The sequence below is a fragment of the Juglans regia genome, chromosome 15, assembly GCF_001411555.2.
Source record: "Juglans regia cultivar Chandler chromosome 15, Walnut 2.0, whole genome shotgun sequence".
NCBI classification, from domain to species: domain Eukaryota; kingdom Viridiplantae; phylum Streptophyta; class Magnoliopsida; order Fagales; family Juglandaceae; genus Juglans; species Juglans regia.
Window position 1 is genome coordinate 3,223,460 of NC_049915.1, and position 24,773 is coordinate 3,248,232.

Here is a 24,773-nt window from a genome sequence, read left to right on the forward strand (position 1 = left end):
TGTTAGATTATAAAAATAACTTTATTATAAAATAAATTTAATTTAACGTATCATATAAAACCATATTAATTTGTAGATTTACTTTTATAAAATTTTTTTATGACTTTAACACTTCTCATTTTGTAAATAGCACCAGAACTATTAACATTTTATAATGAACTATGTGAAATTTCATGAGAGGTGTCACAATAGTCTAGATTTGACGATCGAGAACATCAAGCATACAAGGGAAGAAGATACCTCATATTTATAAGATTATACATTACTTGAGACTAAAAAGTTTTCTGAGCATTGGCATTAGTTTCATCAAAGTCATATCCAAAATTTAGCTATTTAAGTATATATTTTACATAAAATCAAAATCATTCAAGGTATAACCTCACATTGGATTAACTAAAATAATAATATAATATTATTTTTTTAATATAATACTTTTATTTTTATTTTCATATTTTGCAACTACAGGAACCATATGTTAATTAATAATTTAATAGCTCAGCCCCGGTTTGGATATCTCATCATTACAACTTACCTAAATTTTTACATAAAATATAATAAACAATTCAATTTTTTTAAATCTCAAAAAAATAATAATAAAAAAAAATATTATTCTAACAATATTTTATTCAATTCATTCTTAATTCAAATGGGGCCTCAATATTTTATCCACCATCTGGCCAATATGAAAGGCCCAACCGAGTATCAAGAAAATGAGCAATGTTCCAATGTGCAATTGATGTATATTTTTAGAATAAAGTAATTCTTTAGAAAATGAACAATATATCTCTAAATTTGAAGGAAATTTTGATGGTACTGTAGCTCATATATAGAGCTTCTTTATTTTGATTACTCAAATGCAGAATATTTTATTTATATTTAGCCAAATTTTTTAGATGCACTGGCATTTGGCTAAGTGCTCATAATAATTTCAAGAAAATTATAGTTAAAACTTGAGCTAGTCATAAGAAAAAATCAATAGAGGGTTTTGATGTTGTACTTTATATAGATCGATCAATATCCTTTATATATTTGCTCGTTGAAAAGGCAAAGGAAATAATTTCACACAGATCGATCGATCGATCGATCTAGCTAGATAGTGGCGTTATACACAGTACTCATGGACCAGGAATTACAACCAGCTAAGGTTAGTTGATCTTTAATTAATTCCATTTATGATCATTTCTTGGTTCTCAGATTTAAGAGCATTATTAATTTTCTAGGAATTATATTTCGATCTAGGACTGCATACCGCGAAAAAGTGATATATGCATGCATGGGGCTTGTAATTATTTTATAAAATAGCACAAGATCAAGGATAATTAGCACCTACAAGGGTTATGTTATATTTATATATATATATATATATATATATATATATATATATTCTAATCAGAGTATTGTGTAGTTCCCGTGTACTCTTTTAAAGGGAAGCCACCATTTAACAAATATTTTTTCATGTGTTTCTGAGATTTATCTACTTTTTCACGAGAACAGAATTGATGATCATCTCCTACATTGGATGTCTTGCGAAAAATTATCAGCTAGTAACAGTTCATTTGATGATTTTCTTAGCTATATATATATATATATATATTTGCATGTAGAACTAGAAGAAAGTCTTTTGAAAAGGAAAATTATTACATTTTATCTACCTCATCATATTCGGATTTTTATAAGCCTTTTGTTTAAAGCTAGCGCCTAGCACGCGGTCTTCCACATTGCTTAAATTTAATATTTGATTTGTAAGATCATTCAAATTTTAAAATTTATCTTTCAAATCAAATTATGACATGATGTAAAGAGTACTTTATTATATATATGCAATGATCTACACGTCGACTTGAGAATATAATTTTTCAATAATTCATGATAATAAACAATAAAATACATGAACTACTAGGTTTCAAATATATAATTAGAGTTATGGGACTTGATCATCTCCTATTGGAACATCATTATGGGCATAATGCAATTAATTAAGTAGAGGCTGAAAACGACATAATTAATTTGGCATATCCTTAATTAATTAAGTACTAAAACTACAAAACTGTCTCAGTTTACAAAGACCCATAAAATATATATTAATTAATTGGAAGAAATTTCATTCATTTTATTATTAATGTCACAAACAAGATCTCAATGTTTCTCCTTGATTCCACAAGATGACTGTAGTTTCCCATATTTATATATATATATATATATATGCCAAGTTTTGGCCAAAATCTGCAGACAGTGGGAGCTAGCTAGCTAGCTAGGAACAGCTTATAAGAGATGATCGGAAGATACAACGTTTTATCTTTTAATTGCAGTGCATGCTGAAAGATCTTTTACTCCAAAGCAAAATAAGATAACCAAAACTCTCGCTCATCGCCCTCATGATCAGCTATATATATAATAAATTTCCTGAGAAAACAACCCTAATATTTATGATCATGGGTCTTCAAGAACTCCCAGAATCTTCATCTTCATCTTCATCTTCATGATTGACTGTTGGTATCAGCTGACATTCACGATCCTTAACAGAGAGACAGATAAATGAGGAGGTGAATCAAGAAAACAAATAAACTCTTGGATAATCAGATCACGAGTAGGCAGTAGCAGAGATAGATCCGTATAATATAATCAATTAAGTAGTACTACTACTGATCCTTAGTGGTTTCATGAACATTTTCACAATATTTAGGTATATATATGTCTGACTGATTAAAAGATCATGAGTACTACTACTTCACATATAATTAAGTTGCATAAAACCGAAACAAAACAACCTTTTATTGCAATTAATTAACCAGATTTATCCATAGGAAAATGTTAAATATAATTAAGAAAAATTTATAAAAACTTACTTCTCCACGTGTCAATTATTGATATGCTGAAAATCATAAAATTTAAATTTCAAAAGAAAACTAACAAAATGAATATATCTTGTAAGTAAAACTGTAAGTACTACATATAACACTACTCTTACCCATATATAACATGTTAATTAATTAATCACAACTAGGTATCCACCAGAAAATCCCAACAAGGGCAACACAGCTAGCTCAGAGTTTGTATTTTTTCTTTTTTTTGTCAGGGAAAAGAACAGGACCTACACAAGCTGAATTTAGATAATATGGTGGTAACTGATCATCAAGTGATCAGAATCGTGATTGGAAGAAAAGAAAAGATCAAAAGAATTAAAAGAAAAGAAACTCAAGTCAGAACCCTATCATGTTTTTATGAAAGTACAAGAATAGTACACATGAGGACGACCAAGAATTCAACTGTCATCAAGAAGAATGACTCGATCTAAACAAAAGCTAGTATATAACTGATTCTTCCCCCCTAGCCTTTTTGTTCTCAACAAAAAGAAAGGAATTGACAAAAGTGGCAGTACTTTCTGGACAAACACAAACAAGTACATGAACTATATATATATATGATCTGTCATGAGTTCGTGTCACAGAATTGCAGGCACCTGCATAGACGTCCAACCATAATTAGGGCAAGGAAACGGCCAATCATTACAGATATGGGATGAACACAAAGGTTCCTAGTATATATATATACCAATCTGATCTGGTGTCTCTCAGGCTAGGCATCTACTGCAAAGACAGTTTAAAGCACTATATATACACAAATAGTTAGTACAGGCAGCATAAAGAAACCAATGCCAGTGGCCTTCAGGCACCGAACCCCAGTTCTCGCCTTGAGAGCCTGGAAAACTTAGGCTGCCTCCTCCCACGTTGTGTAGCCAAAAAATATTACAGAAACCAAAACCCAGTTCCTCCCCGGCCGGCCCTTTACTCCATTCACACAAACACACAGACGCACACACTGCAAAATCACGGACAAGAATTTTACAGGCACAGACTGCACAGAGAGAGAGAGAGAGAGAGAGAGAGAGAGAGAGAGTGGGGGGATGACAGATAGAGGGTGAGCACACAGAGCTTCAAGCATGAAACCCAGCGTGCAAGAAATACCATGTGTGCTCACTCTCTTCTGTCACCTCCGCCCTTACCCCTTGAACCCTTTGGGGGGGAAGAAGAAGAAAAAATAGTAGTACTACTATTGCCTGGTACTATAGCCTGTAATTGCACATGCAGGACAAGCCAAAGTGCCAAAACCCCTCTTTCGCAACAGCTTTACCAGACCCAAAACCTGCTTCCTCACTTAGAATTAACAAAGCTTGTATTTTTTGGTTGTGTGAAGAGACGAGGACCTGTTGGGCTTTATAAAGCATCAGAAAGCTAGAAAGAGAATGGTTGCATCATGTATGGAATATATGTGGCGTTATCATCCATTGGTTATGCCTAATATTTAAATATATAGCATTTTACAGGTGAGAAAAAAGAAGGGAAAGGAGAAAAAGTAGTCTAGAAACTTTATCTTTATCACTCCCCCATATCATACAAATCGTAACCCCCACACATACTCATTTATTCATTTGCAGTTACCAATGCATATTATATATCTTGCAATTCTAAAATCGTAACCCCCACCATTTCCCTGCTCTTCCTCCTTTAATTACCACCTTCAACTGATCTCAAATTCTCAGGCGCCCTGTCTTGCTGCTTTTAGATGTTGAAATGATCTGAATTTATATGTAAATAAATATTTAAGGAGATGTGTTTAATGTAAATAGATAGAGATATATGTTTAGATGTATAAAGTATGTTGAGATAGATTTAACTTTTTTATATAAAGTTAAAATAATAGTGAGTGTCATCGATGATTGGTTTGAAATAGGTTAAAATGAGTTTGTACTCCAAGCATAGTCCCCATCATGCATGCTCTCTTCTATCTACCATATTAATTAAATTTTTTCACAAAAATATTCAAAAACTGCCATTTCTCAAACAGTACTAATGCTTGCTTAAGTCAACCAAAACATGCAGCAAGACATGCATGGATCGAACAAGGATGTAATAGAAATAGAAGCAGATACTGAATTTCATCTACTTTCTTAATTATGTTCCCGCATGCTGGTCCAATATTTGTAAATATATAGTACCATGTTAGCATATGTTTTTTGTTCAAAAAACATAGACCAGCCCGTCCGTTAGTGGGAAAAAATGCTCATGATTGGGAAAAAAACCCTAGCTCTATGTTTTTCCTAAAAAATAAAACACAAAAACACAGTCACGGATTGAGAGCTACAGATCAATGAATTATTAATGATGCAAACCCAAACTAATGATATTTCCTTGACCGGGAAAATATCAGTTATTTTTTTTCCCAAATAATCTGTTGCGGTCATTTTTTCTTTGTTAGTAAATATTTAGTTTCAAGTTTTGAAAATGATTCTGACTTCAATTTTAGCCAAATTTTTCGTAGAATTCTTGTTTGCTTACTTTAATTTTCATGCAATAATTTATATCATAATTTCAAATTGTAAGGCTACTTAAGCCCGGCTTGTGGACTTTATAATTCAATTTCGAATTTTATCATTACGCAATATATATATTTCAAAGTTTTATCTCTGTTTGGCTTCTTTTGATCTCAATCTCAATTCTTAATATAATCTGTTCATGATTAATTAACTAGCTACCAGGATAATCCTTATCATCTTTTCTTAATCTTTTGATCTGGGGTCACTTATATAATTAACCATCTAATCAATAAGTATCAGATACTTAATCCTAACAAAAATGAGAAAGACTCGGAATTCTAATTGTATGATCTGCTCGTCTTTATCACTTTCCCAAGTTAAAATTGTATCTTTTTTTCTCTATATATAAGAATTGGGAGTTTCGAATCCAAATTTTCTATTCAGAGAACCGGATCATATGCCATTGTAAAATGTAAAACATCTTTGTCACATTTTTGTCAGCATTAATATGTTCCATCTCCAAAGCATATGAACTCCATTGTGCTTTAGAAGAAAACAATAATAATTTTAATGCATGGATTCTCTCGAATTTATTGGAAATCTAAGAAGATTGGTCCATTAATGCGAAGACCAACAAAATGGAATCATGTATCCTTTTGCAAGGAATGTGCATGTCCAAGGTGCCTTCATTTATATCAATATTTAACGTCCGTAAATCAAGCTTGAGCTTGTAACATGGAAACTATAATGGCAGCTGGTCCCCCCCTCCTCCTCCTCCCCTTTCCAAAAAGATAAAGGGGAAAGCTGGAAAATGCATGGAATTAATTAATGACATATCATTCAATTAAAAAATGAAAACACCATGCTTAATTTGACAAATCAGAGCTCGACAAATCCTCATAATCAAACACAAGGGCGCCAAACAAAGATCCAACACGGCGCTAAAGCAACCTAAAGTATATATGCTTTTACATTAATTAAACAATAATGACGGAAGGAATCATTGAAAATCTTTGGACCAATCACGCAATCACACTCATTGATCATGATCTTAATGTGTGGTCCATAGGACATTGTCGTGTCATGCGGAGTATTACAGTTATAAAAATAAATTTATAAATTAATTGATAATTTAATTTTATATAATATAATTAAAATAATTTTATAATTTAATGTATCACATTAAATTAAACTTTTTTATATATTCTGAAGTTGTTTATAAGTAGCAAACTCTATATTAATGGTGATTGCCACTTACCCATCCTTTGTTCATATTCATGCAGCATGAAGTACCCCATATAGCCATATGTGTAAGGTACTCATGATTCAATAATTTGATGTCCTGCCGATCCATAAAGCCAATCAAAGCCTGAGGCAGCTGAAAGATGCGTGTCGTGTCAAAAGACAGGTTCCCTTTATGATTGAGCCAAAGTACTACTATAAGGGCAGGTTTGGAGTACAAGACAAAACACAAAATTCTCATCTCATCATTACACATTTTTCAAATCTCCATATAAAATATAATAAATAATTCAACTTTTTCAATCTCAATACACCTTTTTCAAATCCCAAAACAATAATAATATTAAAACATAATATTTTAAACTTCAAAACAAAATACAAAATTCTCATCCCACCCCCCAAACTTACCCTAAGTCTATAAATCTTAGGCCTAGTTTGGATGGCAATACGAAAATTGAGATATATTACTATTATTTATTATTTTATTATTATTTTTAATATATTTTTTATTATTATTTAATTTTCAATTTTTTTTAATATTATTCATAAAATATCTCACTATCCAAATACAACTAATCCTTATGTATTAAGATTTTTATTTTCTTTTATCCAAACATTTTTTATAATTTATAAATAGGAGATCATAGAAGACAAATATATGATATAATTATCAATATATTAAATATTGGAATTCACATAAAATATTATAAGTATTACTAGTCATATAGATGTTGTATATCTATATATATATTTTTTCCAAAATTATAAAATAATGTTTGAATCAGTAAATCATAAGAAATCTCAGTTCGGTATAGATATTGAGTGATCAGTACAAGTAAATGTTATGTCTAGCCTATATATCGTTTTCAAAATTGTTGAAAATGTTTCAATCAGCAAGTTATAAGAAGTTTAAATCATGTTGATATTGAGTGATCAATACAAGTCAATAGATCATCCAATAAAGCTAATCAAATTAAGCAGGTAGAATTAGAAGTTGAAAGATATATACATATATATATATATATATAAATATCTCAATCATAAAGAAATTTCATAAAAGTAAATTTACAAATTGATGTGGTTTGATATGTTACATTAGATTATAAATTTATTTTTATTGTAATGTAAATCTAATTATATGCGTGTCGTATCAAAAGATTTAAAACACACGAGATGGACTACTGATCTGAATGATTGATTTGTGGCCAAACTGCTATATATATAATTAGTTACTCTTGACATTGAGTTAATTTATAATAATGTTCTAATGATATTACGTGGCATGCAGGGTGCTGGGGAAAAATATTAAAAAAAAAAAAAAAAGCTTTCCTATTATGGAAGTGGGGTTTTGTTTCACATGGGGGACAGGGTTTCCCCTTTCGGTAAGGAAGGATGAGGGGGCGTGCTTCTCTTCCATACACGTTGATCATGATTCCAACTGATCACAAACAGGGTTTCAAAGCTAGATATATAATACTTCACGTTCAAAAGGATTAATGCCACTTGCAATATCAATTATGATCATAATGCATGCGCATTTCTCGGAGCACTTCTTACTCGTTACGCAATATTACAAGAAAATTACTTATTTGTAACTAGTTATTTTTATGAAAATGATTATTTTCTATTAAAATAAGTCTGTTTTTATTGTAAATAATTCATTATAAATATTCGTTTTTCTTATAGTGACGTAGTATTAAATGATTACAAAATTATTTATTATATTGTATAATTTATCTGTCAATTATTTGATGATAAAACGATATCACACACATTAAACAGATAAACCTTATATCATGTTGTCATGCACCCAATCTTCCACCACTTAGGCATTGGATAACGCATTAATGGCCTGGTGCATGCGTGGGCATTCAACTTCTACAGGGTGTTCCAAGTGGCGTTACCGGGTGATCATCAGCTAACTTGCTTAGCTACCTGTTGGCTGGATCCCAACCGTACGTGGATTAATGATCTGTAATAGCAATTTGCATGCCTAGAAATTTCTATTCTCTTCATCCAAATGGCATGGATCGATCTAATCAAAATAGTATATATCCTGGTCATGTGTGTCGGGCATATATAAATGCATGCATGATCTGTTTGATCTGAAAGGAGATCAGACAATGCATGTATGGTTTTTAAAAAAAAAAAAAAAATTATATTCTCAAATCGATGTGTAAAATATCGATTTAATAAGGTATTTATATGACATAATTTGATTTAAAAAATAAATTTTAGAATTTAAATCTTATAAATTAAATCTTACTGTTTAATTACTTAATGGTACTGCATGTTTTACAAATCAAATCTTACTGTTTAAAATTTATATGATCATACTCCAGAACTACTTAATAATTACTCGTTATAAATAAACGGCTACATATGCTTACTGATATGGTGGGAGATCATGATACTGATGCTCAGTGTCTCACCTCCACATTAATTATATATCGACCAATTGTGAGCATATTAATGTTAGGTCAGGAATTAACACATGATCATCATCAAGCATATGGTTATGATATATATATATATATATATATATATATTACAAGAAAAATAAGTATTTGTGATAGATTATTTACGATGATAATAACTATTTGTGATAAAAATAGACTCATTTTGACAAAAAAATAGTTATTTTCATGGAAAATAATTAGTCACAAATAAACAGTTTTCTTATAGTGAGATATATATATATAAACTGGATTAACATGCATTCACTGTATTTTAGGCTATATGTTATTGTTATAATTAATAAAGTTTTTGGAAACATCTATCATGAGTAAGTATTGATTTTAAATTAGATCCCGTTTAGATAGTGAGATAAGATTAGATGGTTTTAGATAAAAATTAAAATTTAAATAAAATGTTATTAAAATATTATTTTTTAATTTTATTATTATTTTAATATTAAAAAAATTAAATTATTTATTATATTTTATATAAAAATTTAAAAAATTTATAATAATGTAAAGAAACAAAACGATCACCTTAGATGATCACCGCACACTTATATATATAAAGTTGGGAAAGACATTGAACTTGAAACTATCTAGATCATGATTAGATGAGTATATAGATAAAAAAAAAAAGGTAGTATTTGACCAATCCTAATCACATGATTTGATGGATTCTATCATATCAACCACCCACATATTTATCAGTTAGATAAGATCTCGATATATATGGTACTGCATGCGTTACATAAATTACAACAATGTGTTTCTTTTACAAAAATTAATTTGTAATTTCCACCAGCCAAAGAAATTACTAATTAATGACGAAGAATTTAAATGTCTTTCTTGTTAAGAATATTTTAATTAGTGGACTTACATAAATCACAAATCATGCGTTGTACAATTGTCAAATATATAAAGATTTGGATAATATCTATAAGATCCGTTATGTGTGATCAAGAAAGTGATATAATTGGCCGACTATTGACATATTTATAAAAACTCATAATTTTAAGTCAAATCTTGAGCATTAAAGTAGTACGGGCCCAATTTATATATAGACTCGTTAAGAACTCATGTAATTATATTATTTTATAACGGACAAAATTAGAATTTGAGCAATATATATGTTGTGGTCCTCACTCTAGATTTATTTTTGACTCTATGCATCTCATCGAGAATAACCCTATTAATTCATCCCATCACAGTGAATTTTTTAAAGAGTAAATATTAAATGTGGAAGACCAAATCGCTGCACTAATTTCTCCAATGGCGACATATATATATATATATATGTATATAGAATAATTCTACTTATAATCATCACACAATACACGTCACACCTATTTTAATTTTTTTTTTTCATTTTCCCTATAACAAAAATGTGATGTATGGATGATAAGTATAACGACTTAATTAGTTTAACAATAATGAAATAAAATAATAAATAATATTAAAATGTGTAAAGTATGTAGTGTGGGATGATGAATAGCATTCTTCATATATATGAGAAAAGATATTTACAATTGTAAATTGTGCAATCGTCGCGTATTCATTTTAAAAAAAGTGAATAAAATATGAGATCCACATGAAAAAATTAATTTTTTAATAATGGACCATACTTTTTCAAAACGATTATGTGGCGTTTACGCACTTCATGATTATATGTATAATTATTCCATACATATATATGCTCTGTACCAAATTTCTAAAATAGTTTAACATGATGTGATCTTGCATGTTCGGATTCTTCAAATCCAACAGTTATTAATTATATATATTGACATATATCATGCATTAATGGAAAATGATTGGTACAAGTTTTACGGTATATATACAAACTCTACGTTAATCCTTAAAATTCACATTAATTTTCTTCTTTTCACCGAATGGCCTCGTAAATCTGTCATAAAAAAAAAAAATTGAAAAAACGCTTCGTCGTGTAACTTTAACTCATAAATCTCACTATTATTCATAATTCATCTCATTATTATTCACAATACATCTCAACTCATCTCAACTCATCTCAAGTCATTTTCGAATCCAAACGTCTCTTAAAAATATCGGTCGATTTAGCAAAATCAGTTAAACGGCACACAGCACGAGAGAAAGAAGCCAAGAGAACTTGGTCATGGCGGCAGACATCATGGAGAGACAAAGCAAAAGAGCCGAAAAGTTTGACATTCCAAAATTGGCTAGACATTATAATTATCAGCGGAAATAGTCAATGCGTGTGTGAATCACGTACGTTGTTGCACGCCTTTCATTGGATTACCATGTCTTTAATGGGTGTTTCTCCACCAATTTCTTTGTTTTTTTTTTTGTTTTAGGGCAAAAACAAAACAAAAAAACAAAAATAAAAATGCACCAATCGGTGCAAATGCTCGATCTACCTAACATTTCTCTTATATAATTGGGAGAGTGCTGCTAGATAAAGACGTTACGTAAATCTTAATCTTACTGTATTTATTATAACATTTAATACAGTAAAATTCACATATTGCATCCTACACGGTAGTTCACATGTTCCATTTCTGCAACCATCATCTGTTCGGAAGTGGCTACGATTTTATCATCTTCAATTATACAACTTAAGGCATTACATTTTGAAGTATTTCGCAAATCAATTATTCAAAAATTAAAAAAAAACTTGACGTGGTTATAGATAATAAAATTTTAAATGAAAAAGAATATTTCTCGTCACCAAAACCTCACTTTTGACTCATTAAAAAAAATGAATTTAAGTTCGTCTAATAAATTATCATTCATGGAGGTAAGAGATGGTAAAATATAGGAGCAAAGGGGAAGAAGAAGTGCTGATGTGGTGACAACAAAGTGATCTGTCTTTTCAACTTGTCATCCATTACACCAGCACTACCAAGAACAACCTCTGCATTCATGTTTTACCTTAAAAGAAAAACAAAAATAGATTGATTTCTGCGTATGGGCCAAGAGTGGAGCAACACTTGGGGCCTAGATTAAGGCCCAAGTAAGGGTCAAAGGAATAAAGGAGAGATTGGCCATTGCTGAATATGCCCAAGAGAAACCACCTATTGACTGGGTGGCGTATACTCGCCTCCTATCCTGAGCCCATCATTATGCAATAATAGAAAGTGGTTTAAAAAGAAAATGAGCAAGTACATAAAGTATGGTGGTAATATGTGATACGATTTATTAATTCAATACGAATACATCACGATAATAATAAATTTGAGTTTAATCTTAAAGAGTTCAGGTCAAAATAAGTTGACCTGTTAATATACGATTGCTTAACGGATTGATAATGGGTCGACTCGTTTTGACACGTTATAATTTATTAAGAAAGTTAAAGTTACAATTATACTCTTATACTTAAAAGTAAAGTTATTAAGATTTTATTTTCGATATTTTTATTGTTTAGATTGTAATTTTAGACTTGTAGTTAGTTTTATATATATATATTTTTTAGATATTGTGATTTTAATATTTATATAAAATTATGCTATACTTGATCAGGTCAAACGGGTTGATTTCGGATATGTTTAATCCATTTTTATAAACGTGTTGAAATGGGTCGGGTTGGGTCGGGTCAGATCGTGTTAACCTATTTCATAGTATTTACTAACGGGTCAAACTAGTTATATTATATTAACTCGTTATATTAATAGGTCTTGTTATGGTTTAAAATTTTAACACGATAAGTTTAATGGATTGTGTTTGGATTGATTAATATAATATAATATATATATTTTAACAAGACACAAATACAACATGTTAACACGATTTGACACCTATAACTAGGCTGAAAGACACAGCATGGTGCAAGACAGTGTGGGTGTAAAGTGCACAAAAAGGTCTAGTCCCGTTAGAAGATAGCATCATGCTAAGTCACCGATTAGAATGAGTGTAAGTCATTTTTTTTTCATGTTTTTTTTTTGTCTCTTGAACATTAAAAAAAGTCACAAAATCATTAAAAAATATTTTATTCATCTTTAAGTAAAAGAAAAACAACAATACAGTTAGAACCCATTATCGGGACAATGTCTCAGGACCCATAGTGTTTTCCTTCAAGATATTCTCAAATTTATATTAAATTTATAGCTTTTTTTTTTTTTTGTAATTTCTCTAATTTTTTAATTAATAATTTGTATTCAAAAAATAAAAAATAAAATTGAGATGAGTAACTCATTTTTGGATTGAGCTAGAGCTCAAATTAGGAGCTTAACTTATTGAGTCAGTTAAAAAAAAATTAAGTTTAGGTTACGTCTGGATAGTGATGTATTCTTATGTATTTTGTAAATAATAAAAAAATAATAAAAAATAAAAAATAATAAAATTAAATAAAAAATAATTATAAAATAAAAAATAATAATAATGTATTCTCAGAATAAGTATCCAATCTAAGCCAAATCTCAAAGTCAAATTTGAGTATCTTGAGCCGAGTCTAACTGGGCTTTGCAATCCAAATAACGGCTGGCTGCTTACAACCCAACTCTCACGAAAGCTCAGTCATGTAGCATCTCATGCGAACCGTAAAATCTTATGGAAAATGAAGGGGTTACTGCCCTTTTATTATTTATTTATTTATTATTATTATTTGATTTTTTTATTAATTTTTTTATTTTATTTTATAATTAAGGAAGTAATTATTAATAAAATTATATATATTTTTAATTTTTTCTTAATGATTAAAGATATTAAAAATATACTTAAAAAATAATAATAAAAAAATAAATACACTACAAATAGTAAATGAATAATAAATAAGTAGTAACTCTATCACTATCTAAATCTAAATAAGATATAGTCATAAATTATGTAGACGTCTTACATTTAAAAAAAAAATCTATTATTAAAAAATTATTTATTATTTATTTAAATTTTATATTTATTCATTTTGAAAAAATGAGTATTTGGTGATTGTGTATTCTATAGCAGTAAATAATATTTTCATGAAAGATTTAATTTTGTTTTAAAAATAATGAACGAGGCTTGTAACATTTTCTTAGAGCATTAACATTAGCTTCATTAAAAGTCTAGTTAAATATAAAATTTGATGAATTACATCAAAATAAGACTGCATTGGATTAGTCAAATAGATAAATGTGAAACTTTGAGCTACAGTAAATGTATAGGTTTCTTCAAATTTGAAGATCTACTATTCATTCATCAAATCTATTTTTTATTTACTTTTAATCTCCAAATATCTTTTTTATTCACGTTTAATCTCCAACCGTCTTATAATAATAATATAAGAATCAAATTAAATTATTAATCAATATATGATTAGTGTAATTATAAAATATAAAAAAAATAAAAATATTTTTATTAAAAAATAATATTATATTATTATTTTGATGAATTTAATGACTAATTTAATATAAAATTATGACTAAAAAAATTTTAAATTTATAGATATTATATATTTTTCATCAAACTTTAGAGATAATTTTGATAAAATCAATACCAATACTCTTATATCTTGTCGCTGTCTTTGTCAAACGGCGGCGAAACAAATAACGACGAAGGAGGGGCAAAAACGACAACTAAAAAAAAATAACCAAAGGGCATCAATCCCATCACATTCCCCCCCGACTCTCAACCCTTGCTCATAGTCTGTCGCAGCTCTCTCTATCTCAGTGGTTAGTTGTTTTCCCTTCAACTCCTCCAATCAACGATCCGACGAGTTTGGGGGAAGCCCTAACCTTAAAAACCCGCTCACAGAAACGCAACCTCTCTCTTCCTCGAGCTCTCTTTATCACTTTCAGGTTCTCTCTTTCTCTTCTTCTCTGTAAATTTTTCGCTTATACGCTCTATTTTTATATTCTCTGCTGGCTCTACTTATAGATTTCTTGTTTCGTTAGGTTTCGTCATATATTCTGTTTATTGTTAGATCGATTATTTGTTGGGCTTTGATTGATTTCCGAGGAAAGGAGATTATATATCAGTGCATGAGAAAACACGAACAACTAAGTAAATTTGAATTAGTATTTTTCTCTGTTTTCTTTTAATCTCAGTTGTTTCTTCCCCAATTTTCTGGATCAGTTCTATGATGCCCATGTTTAGATTGCTTTGTTTAGTGTGAAGTCTCGAAATAAGGACATATTTAATGTATTTAACTACGGTTTTACACTTTTATGGAGCAGTTGGTTATACGCTTTCCCCATAGTGTGATCTTAAAGTATCTTATGCGGTGAGATCAGCTGTTGTTTTGTTCATCTAATATGCGGTGATGGGTTAACTGGATTGTTTGATTCATTTGTGATAGCTTATTCCTGTTTCTTTCTGCGAATATGTTGCTTCACATTAGAAGTAAATTATTGACAGTGATTCCGATATGGGGATTATTTCTTGGCACTGTTTTTTTTTTTTTTTTTTTTTTTTTCTGATGATGGGGAACCACCCTTAGGACTCACCCATGGAACCTAAAACCCCGGGGAGACTAGCACAGCAACCCACCACCATGGCCTCGTTTGCCCTTAACCGCTTGGCACAGATTTAGCCTTGTCATATATGTGGAGAAGTGGTTATTCAGTTTGGACTTGTCTAATCATGTCTCCCCCCCCAACACCCAAACCCCCCCCCCGCAGGGGCCCGATAATCATTAACAAAAAAATGTTATCCAAACCTGGTGAAACTATTGGTGTTATGTCTGAATGTCTGAGACACTCAAAGATCTAACTTGCAGGCTTCCATCATGATATGTTCTTTAGTGAGAACAGAACCGGGTAGACTGAATGAGCACGGGTTTAGTGTAAATGTGGTAATCTTTTAACTGCTCATACCTGACTATGTCCTTATGCACTAGTTTGATATGTGGCGAGTTCATTTTTTTTTTTTTTGTAAGTGTGCCGAGTTCATCTTTGCAATTGGCTTGGCGCTATGAGACGGAGAAGTAATAATCTCGGTGGATTTGTGGATGTGAAACCTTTATGCAGTAATTGTTATTTTTGCTTGGAGGAATAAGAACGCTTGCCGAAATTATATAGAAATCTGTTGTTTATTTGGTTGGAAGATGTGTTCATATGTGTTCATCGGTGCAAGGGTTCAGGAAATTTTTTTGTCGGTGTGTTTGATTCTTTTTACCTCTAAAAAATCCTCCATGAAACAGTATATTCAGTTTTTTTTGCCAAGTGGCTTAGTATATTCAAATTGATTTTTTTTTTTTTTTGTTGACACTTGTATCGTTCTTCACTTATTATACAAAATTATAAAGTATTTTTTTTGGATATTATTTAATTTCTAATAATAGAGAGGATATGCTAAGTATATTCATGGCTGTTCATGAATAAATTAAGGTGTACTGAAATATGATTATAAGTTAATTATTTACATTTTACTCTTTGCAGTCATGGCTAGTTCGGCACCTGAGGGATCGCAATTTGATGCTCGTCAATTTGATGCTAAAATGAATGAGTTGTAAGTTCTTTTTATTCTTTGTTTACTTGTCACATGTTTACTGCACATGAATTTCTTGTTATGTGTACTCTTTTTTGTTCAACATCCACATCATTGGTTAGATATTTGTGTTTTTACATATCATACTTGCCGTATGACTCATACAATAGAAGACTCTTGATTGACTTGTCAAAATAAAAGACTCTTGTTTGGTTTTTTGAATTGGTTGGTGCAGACTTGGAGCCGATGGGCAAGAGTTCTTCACGTCATATGATGAGGTTTATGAAAGTTTTGATGCTATGGGATTGCAAGAGAACCTCTTAAGAGGAATCTATGCTTATGGTATGTCAGATGTACTTCATTTTTCTCTCTCTTCTTTTCAAAAATTCAAAACTTTCTAATTCTGTGTTTCTTGAGACGTTGGTACATGCAACTCGTGAATTTGCTTAGTTTATGGGTTTGGAAAAAGGATGTTGGGTGGTTTCACTTTTTTGAATGTATGCAGAAGAAAATATATATACTTGCAGACATATCTTTCTAGTGTTGGTATAGTCAAAGGGAAATGACGGAAGGCTTAAAATTTTCTTGTAATGCTCTGTTCCTTTGGGCAGCTGTTATAGATTCTAACGGGCTGAGTTTTAATTATTTCCGTGTTTATTTTTATATTTCTAATTACTGTGTTTCTCTTATATAAATCTTGTGTACTTAGGCTAGGCTTCTTGCATTTGTCAATAAATTTTTTGATTAGTACTTATCAAAAAAAAGAATTTTTTTTTTTATTAGTTATATAAAAAGAGTATATATGCTTGGACACATTGCGTGCACGCACACACTTGAAACCCTTGTACACTCACTTCATTTCCTATTTATTCTGTCTATAATAGCTCTAGTACATGTAGTTTTTCTGACATATCCTCCAATTATTCATGATCTTGCCCATAACTACTTCAAGTGCTGTTGCTTATGCTTATGTATGTAATGGCTAATTTGACCTTCATGTGAAGTGATGCTTTATAATGTGAGACTGCTTTTCTTTAATATATACTCTTCAGACATGACTTCAATCTTGTGGGGGACATGGAAAGCTGATACTTGGATTTAACTTCTTTGCAGGTTTTGAGAAGCCCTCTGCAATTCAGCAAAGGGGGATTGTTCCTTTCTGCAAGGGTCTTGATGTGATTCAACAAGCACAGTCTGGAACTGGAAAAACGGCTACTTTTTGTTCTGGAATTTTACAGCAGCTTGATTATGGTTTGGTTGAATGCCAGGCCTTGGTTCTTGCTCCTACTAGAGAACTTGCACAACAGATTGAGAAGGTCATGCGGGCCCTAGGTGACTATTTGGGTGTCAAGGTCCATGCCTGTGTTGGCGGAACAAGTGTTCGTGAGGATCAGCGAATTCTCTCTGCTGGGGTCCACGTTGTTGTTGGTACCCCTGGTCGTGTGTTTGACATGCTACGGAGACAATCACTGCGCCCTGATTACATTAAGATGTTTGTGCTAGACGAAGCAGATGAAATGCTTTCACGAGGTTTCAAGGATCAGGTCCTTGCTTTCTTTTAATACAAAACTATTTTCCCCATATATTAGATAGACATCTGAGTTTGACGTGCTTTTTCTAAATAAAAAATAAAAATAATCTTATTGTGGCATGCTATTATACAGGGATCCTACTTCATTGTGATAGAGGGAAAGTATTTTACTCCTTCCATGCTACTTTTTAGAAATAACTTTTGTTGGCATTTGGTATTCTTATTCTCATTAAAAGCATGTGTCTGGCCCTTTCAAGCAGATGACCAATGTGTTGAGAGCTCAGTGTTTATGGCCCTTTCTCTCTGGTCTGGTAATTTCCTTTTCTAACAATCTCGGCTCGCATTTTCTAGATCTATGATATCTTCCAGCTGCTGCCACCAAAAATTCAGGTTGGGGTTTTCTCTGCAACAATGCCGCCTGAGGCCCTTGAGATCACCAGAAAGTTCATGAATAAGCCTGTGAGGATTCTGGTTAAACGGGATGAGCTCACCCTTGAAGGTATCAAGCAATTCTATGTCAATGTTGACAAGGAGGAATGGAAGCTTGAGACGCTTTGTGATCTTTATGAAACCTTGGCAATCACCCAAAGTGTCATCTTTGTGAACACCAGGCGCAAGGTCGATTGGCTGACAGACAAGATGCGCGGTCGTGATCACACAGTTTCTGCCACCCATGGAGACATGGACCAAAATACAAGGGACATCATCATGCGGGAATTCAGGTCTGGGTCCTCTCGTGTACTCATCACCACTGATCTCCTGGCCAGGGGTATTGATGTCCAGCAAGTCTCTCTTGTTATAAATTATGATCTTCCAACTCAGCCAGAGAACTACCTCCATCGAATTGGCCGTAGTGGACGGTTTGGGAGGAAGGGTGTTGCCATCAATTTTGTTACCACAGACGATGAGAGGATGCTCTTTGACATCCAGAAGTTCTATAATGTGGTGATTGAGGAGCTGCCAGCCAATGTTGCCGATCTCCTTTGATTCATTTTTAACGTGGCATGGCTAATGGCTTTTCATCTGGAAGAGCCATAGTTATTACTTCCTTTCTCCTGGGTCGCGGGCCTTTTTGGGCTCCTCAGCACTCGATATGGATGCCCTTTCCCATTTTGGGTGTAAAAGAATTATCTTTTGTTGCAAATTTTGATGTGGGTTTGCTATGTTTTATGATGCCTATGAGAATTGCTGAATTGATTGTAGTTTGGATTGACCTCATCTTGGTCTAAGATGAATTTGGGTGTCTGTGTGAGTGGGGAATGTTATTTGACCATGCTGGGATACTGAGCTTGGTCAGTTGCTTCTCTTCAAACTGTTTTACTACTGTATCTCGTCTCTCTCCATGTCTGTTTGAAAACAGGTATTCCTTGTGTGCTGAAAGCCTGAAACTGGAGGATGCATTTCTTTTCATGTTTCAACTGCAATCCTTTGGGCTAGATGGTAGATATCTCATTCCTTTTTCTTCGCCCCTTATTTCCCCCCCTGCCCCAACTTTTTACCGGCATAGATGATTGCACAAATTTCTATATAAATCGTGTAGGTTTTGCCCTTTGTTTTAATGAACAGGAGCCTACTCTATGGTCATGATGATTATAAACACATACAATTTATTTGCAAGCTTATTTTTTGAATATCAAATACATCACCAATGTTAACTAAAATAAAAAAAATAAAAAAATAAAAAATATTTTTATTTTTATTTTATAATAAGTGAAACTTACATTTAATAATTTTTTTCCCAGTCTCATTTTTTATAAGCTTAGCTTACATTTGGACAGTGGAGTGTTCTCATTACTATTTATTATTTTATAAATATTTTTTACTTATTTATTATTATTATTTAATATTTTATTATTTTTATTTTTATTACTTTTTCACTATAAATTATTTATAGAATATCTAAAATCATCATACTACTCAGAATACTCAAATGCAACCTGCAGTTTATTAGGATTTCGCTAGAACAAAGTAGGGTATATAGAAAACTGGACACAAGTAGTCCACCAAATTCAAGAAAGTTGTAAGAAACTTGTAACTGACTTGATTATCAAACTTATGGCATGTCAGGATGCTTTATGAGTGGTTTGGATTCGGAGGTGGGTTGAGATGGTTTGTGAATAATATAATAAAAGTTAAATTATTTATTATATTTTATGTAAAAATTTGATAAAGTTATTTTAAAATTTAAAAAAGTTGAATTGTTTATTATATTTTGTATGAGAATTTGAAAAAGTTATAATAATGAAATGAAATGAATTGAGATGGATTGAGATGAGTTACGAATACAAACAAAGCCGGGTTGGAAATAGATCTCATTTTAAAAATTTCATATCATCTCATTTTATCTCATCTTCTTCTCAAACATAATTTAAATACAAAATTTTAAATTAATCATTATAACTTTCCTAAACTTTAAAAAAAAAAAAAAAACAATTCAATATTTTCAAATCTCTAAATAAAAATAATATTATAAAATTATATTCTAACAATATTTTAATTTTATAATATTTTTTATTTAATTTTTCTTTCTTATTTTTTAAAATATAAAAAATACTCAAACTCAAAAATATTTTATTACTATTTATAAATTATTTTAGTATTATTTACAAAATGTTGATTTCACGTTGTATAGCACATCTGAAAGAAAGACATTATGACTTGAATCAAATAGCACATCCGAAAGAAGGAAAAAGGAAAGACATTATGACTGACATTTAACAGTAATGATAGTGAATACATTGCCAGCACACCGGTTTGAATTGAAGACAGCGACATTATTTTACCAAGTCAAAAGTAAAATTAAAGAAAAAGAAAAAGAAAATAATTCAGACAACATGATTCCCCACTAAACACGCCAACTGGAATCAAATCCCAATTGTCAGTGCCACTCCTACCAGAAAAGGAAAAACAACAAGAGAAAAACTTCAGAAAAATAGAGAGAAACACCACCCCTTGAGGAGGCCAGAGCTACTTCTCCCGTTGTTGGACCCCCCCATCTTCCAATAATTCCTACACTTCCCTCTCCTGAAAGTCCTGCAAAAACCAAACGCCTCCCATGGAAGACAACAGATCAAGGCCGTATGGAGACGGGCCGATGCAGATGGAGAGCTACTACGGCCCGCTGCCACCTAGACCGCCCGCTTCCTATGACCTTAGGTCCTACAGTGCTTCCTATGCACAGACCCAGATGGGCAACAACAGGGAGTTGAAGCTCAAGAAGGGGAAGAGCGCTTCTGGGTCGTCTTCAAGTTCTTGGGCTTTTGGTGACCCTGAATTCCAGAGGAAGAAGAGGGTTGCCAGCTATAAGATGTACTCTGTGGAAGGCAAAATGAAGGGGTCCTTGCGGAGAAGCTTCAGGTGGCTTAAAGTTAAGTACACCCAGGTGGTTTATGGCTGGTGGTGATTCTGTGGGTATTGAAGGTTTCTTCTAGTATGTTAAAATTTCTGTTTGAGAATCTCAAATTTTGTGTCATCAACGGAATGCCTAAAGTTGTGGGTTGTGATTAGGAAGTCATATTTTGCGTTGTCCAATAAAACAAATGGTAAATATCATGATATGATCCTGGAGATGTTCTCCCTGGCATAAATTTGTATGTTAAGACGTCTGTGATTGTTGGTGCTGCTATGATCAAAAGCTATTTATGTCCTTTGAGATAACATGATATTGATAAGCCACCTTTGTGGACTTTTATGTTCTCTAATATTTGGCACTTGTAGAATATAATGACGGGGTTTTATTTCCTTCTGAAAAAATTGACTGCTTTACATACTCGTTGATAATAGACTACTTTGTGGATTAATATTTGGAAGGTTGTACTACTTTTTGTGAGCTTTTACTGAGGTCTTAACATTTTTAAAGTCGGGTTCTGCGGTGAGGATTGATATGCTAGAATGGATTTGTTGCAGGTAATGCATAGTCTTATGAGCACAAAACCTGCCCTGATATTTTTTTAGCATGATAAAAAAAACCCATTTCCCTAATCCCCGAAGTTCTTAATGTCTAGCATGATCCCGCTTTTTTTGGTATTGCTTTGGGTGGCAAATATATGTTTATCCAACTGGTGAATTCATCTGGAATATCTCTTATAAATGTTTTGCGGCCATTCCTTGGTTCTCCAGTTATGATTAATGGTCAAGGCTATGGATGCTTTCTCATTTGTGACCGTCTCTTGTTTACTGATATGCTGACACTAGAGTGTGATTTTTGCACTATGAGAAGATTATGTTTAACTTATTTCCTGGTGCTGACAATCAAATTGAATTAGTGAGTACAAAAAAACCCATAAAATAGTAAAAACAGGAAATGAGAGAAGGGGAAGTGAAGATCGGCTTGTAATGGGCAGATATTGTTACTAGAAGCCCTTGCTGGGTGTTCTTAAATATGCTATTCTTTATTTATGGATGACTTGTAGTGTGTTATCTCTAAATGAGAAGAATTTTTCATTTAAGTATATATAACTTTTGATGATTCTCAAAAAACTGAGCAATACTTGTAGCAGTATGAACCCATGTTCTTTGTTCAATCTCTATCGTCTACTAGAGAACCCCTTATTTGCTAATCTATTCCAACATGCTAAGTCTTGCTAACTAAGGCATATTATTATCCCCAGACCCTCAAACCATTTAAATCTGTCATTTGTAGTCCAGTAGATATCAGTAGCACATTTTGGTTGAAGATTTTGGTGGAAGCAGTGACATGCTAGGAGAGCAGGGGTCTTTGTTTGTCATTAGATGTAACTTCTAGAGCTTCACCGTATCATCATCCTTTCCTGAACAAGGCCTCATCCTGCTACTAGAGCAATTTTCTTTTCACCTGACTCTGCATTTTATGTGGGAATTGACTCAAACTTCATCATGCTATTGTCACCCCTGAATTTTTTCCTCACTACTATAAGGAATGGAGAGAATATGAGGTCCTAGTGCCGTCACATTTCTGATTTTAAGGGTCTTAAGATTTTTTTCTACTTTCTTTTTTTTTCTTGAAGGTTTTCTGTTTGATTTTTTTTTTCTTGTGTTGTTTTTTCTATCGGTTCCCATCATTGCTACTTTTTTTTTTTTTTTTTCATTGCTGGTTCTTCCTTCACTGGTCCCAACATGTCTAGATTGTTGTGAGCTAAATTATATTGTTGTGAACAGTTTCTCATTTCTTTTCCTCTTAGAAGTCATGTCTAGATCATGGCTATTAAATTCACAGGTGTGTAGTCTTGTTTAGAGCATCCTTATTGGCTTGGCCAAATGAGGAGATTAGCTAAAATTTAGACAATTTGTACTAAAAAGACTTTATATTAGATTGATCATCTCTAAAATAATTTAAATTTCTACTACAGTGATTAGCTAAATATAGAGAATCACAATTGGTTCACCAAATATTAAAATAATAATTTCTCATTTCAATTAAGTTTAATCTCAATTTTTTATTATTAACATTAAATGACATTTGAAAATATGATTTTTTTAATATTAATTTAATTAGAATATAATTATTATTAATATTAAATTAGTAGAATTATAAAATGTGATACAAATAAATTAAATAAAAAAATTATTAATTTAATAATATTTTATTATTATATAGAGAATGAATGGTTAATCTAATATGATGATTGAATTTAAATAAGATAAATAAATATAAAAAAATATGATATTAATTAAATTTTAAAGATAAATTTAATCAATCTAACAAAAATGCTCTTACATCGAAATGCTTTATAGAGAAATTTCACTTAAAAAATTCATAGAATGTGGAAACAACTTGGCCATGTCTAGATCATCCCGTCGCTCATGTCAACAACACATGCAGCAGTCAAGAATTGAGTTGTCATCTCACTTGACTGTATCTTTATCTTAGCATTAACTATTATTAACTTGGCATTGTCGATCAACTTTTTGAATTTATTACTTTAAAAAATAATAAATAATCTACTGTTTGATAAACAATACGATGTCAACATAGTTTGGTGAGAGAAGGATATAGTTTGGTGAGAGAAGGATAAGGATATAGAAAATAATTTAAAAATTATAGATTAATATTACGTATAGTTATAGACTATATAAATATTATATAGTCATTTTAAAAAAGAGTAAGATTTATTATTAAAAAATTATTTTTTTTATGTAAAAATTATATTTATTCATTTTTTTTAAAATGACTGCACAATACTTATACACTTACTATAAATATCATTTCTCATAATTATATTCGAATGATGCTTTGTTGCACTCTGTCCAAGCACAACACTCATGGGATGACTTTTGTTGTAGCATTTTTTCTTTGGAATGGTTTCTTAAAAAAATGAATATTCTTGGCAACCAATCAACTTTTATTTTGGACTAATTACTATTCTTATGAATGTGTTTCGCATCCCGGCTCACGAGCTTAATGAACCTGCAATACAAGAGATGTGAAGGCTCGATGGGTGGGTGAGATGTCTAAGTTACTTCTCTCTTTTTAGAGAGAATTATAGTCTTCCAAAAGTCTCTTGAATCTTACCTAGGCTTATATACCTCATTCCTCGGTGGGACCTTTGCTTTCTCTATACTGGGATGTCCGCCCATTGTACTGGGAACCATGTCGTCGTATTAAATGTGGCATGACTTTTTTGGATCGTGTCTCTTGTGATTGGTTTTGAAGTGTAGCCTTTGTCTGGGCTTTCTTTCAGGGAAAAAGCTTTCTATTTGTGACCGTTTGGATATTGAGTTGAGTTGAGTTGAGTTGAGTTCTCTATAAATAGTAATGAGTTGAGATGATACAATTATATTTATGAGAAGTTGAAAAAAAGTAATAAATCCCACGTATAAAGAGGTGTTGAGTTGAAAAAGATTGTATGTCTCACTTGTAAAGAGGTTTTGA

At 31.5% G+C, this 24,773-nt stretch overlaps 2 protein-coding genes across 2 annotated transcripts; both read left to right on the plus strand.

The window, feature by feature from the left end:
• The first annotated feature begins 14,543 nt into the window (after positions 1–14,543).
• On the plus strand, positions 14,544–19,333 carry LOC109008881 (eukaryotic initiation factor 4A-2). The gene is made up of 5 exons (XM_018989144.2): positions 14,544–14,762; positions 16,344–16,413; positions 16,628–16,734; positions 17,506–17,936; positions 18,275–19,333. The coding sequence occupies exons 2-5, from the start codon at positions 16,346–16,348 to the stop codon at positions 18,908–18,910; spliced, it is 1,242 nt and encodes a 413-aa protein (XP_018844689.1). The 5' UTR covers positions 14,544–14,762; positions 16,344–16,345; the 3' UTR covers positions 18,911–19,333.
• A 1,283-nt stretch (positions 19,334–20,616) lies between these two features.
• LOC109008879 lies at positions 20,617–21,664 on the plus strand. Its single transcript, XM_018989141.2, has one exon. The coding sequence runs from the start codon at positions 20,979–20,981 to the stop codon at positions 21,324–21,326; it is 348 nt and encodes a 115-aa protein (XP_018844686.1). The 5' UTR covers positions 20,617–20,978; the 3' UTR covers positions 21,327–21,664.
• The last annotated feature ends 3,109 nt before the right edge of the window (positions 21,665–24,773 follow it).

Excerpts from the sequence above, each read along its gene's own strand:
- LOC109008881 (XM_018989144.2), top strand. The coding sequence starts at position 16,346 with ATGGCTAGTTCGGCACCTGAGGGATCGCAATTTGATGCTCGTCAATTT. Across the intron at positions 16,414-16,627 it reads GATGCTAAAATGAATGAGTT|ACTTGGAGCCGATGGGCAAG; the intron begins GTAAGTTCTTTT and ends TGGTTGGTGCAG. Across the intron at positions 16,735-17,505 it reads AAGAGGAATCTATGCTTATG|GTTTTGAGAAGCCCTCTGCA; the intron begins GTATGTCAGATG and ends ACTTCTTTGCAG.
- LOC109008879 (XM_018989141.2), top strand. The coding sequence starts at position 20,979 with ATGGAAGACAACAGATCAAGGCCGTATGGAGACGGGCCGATGCAGATG.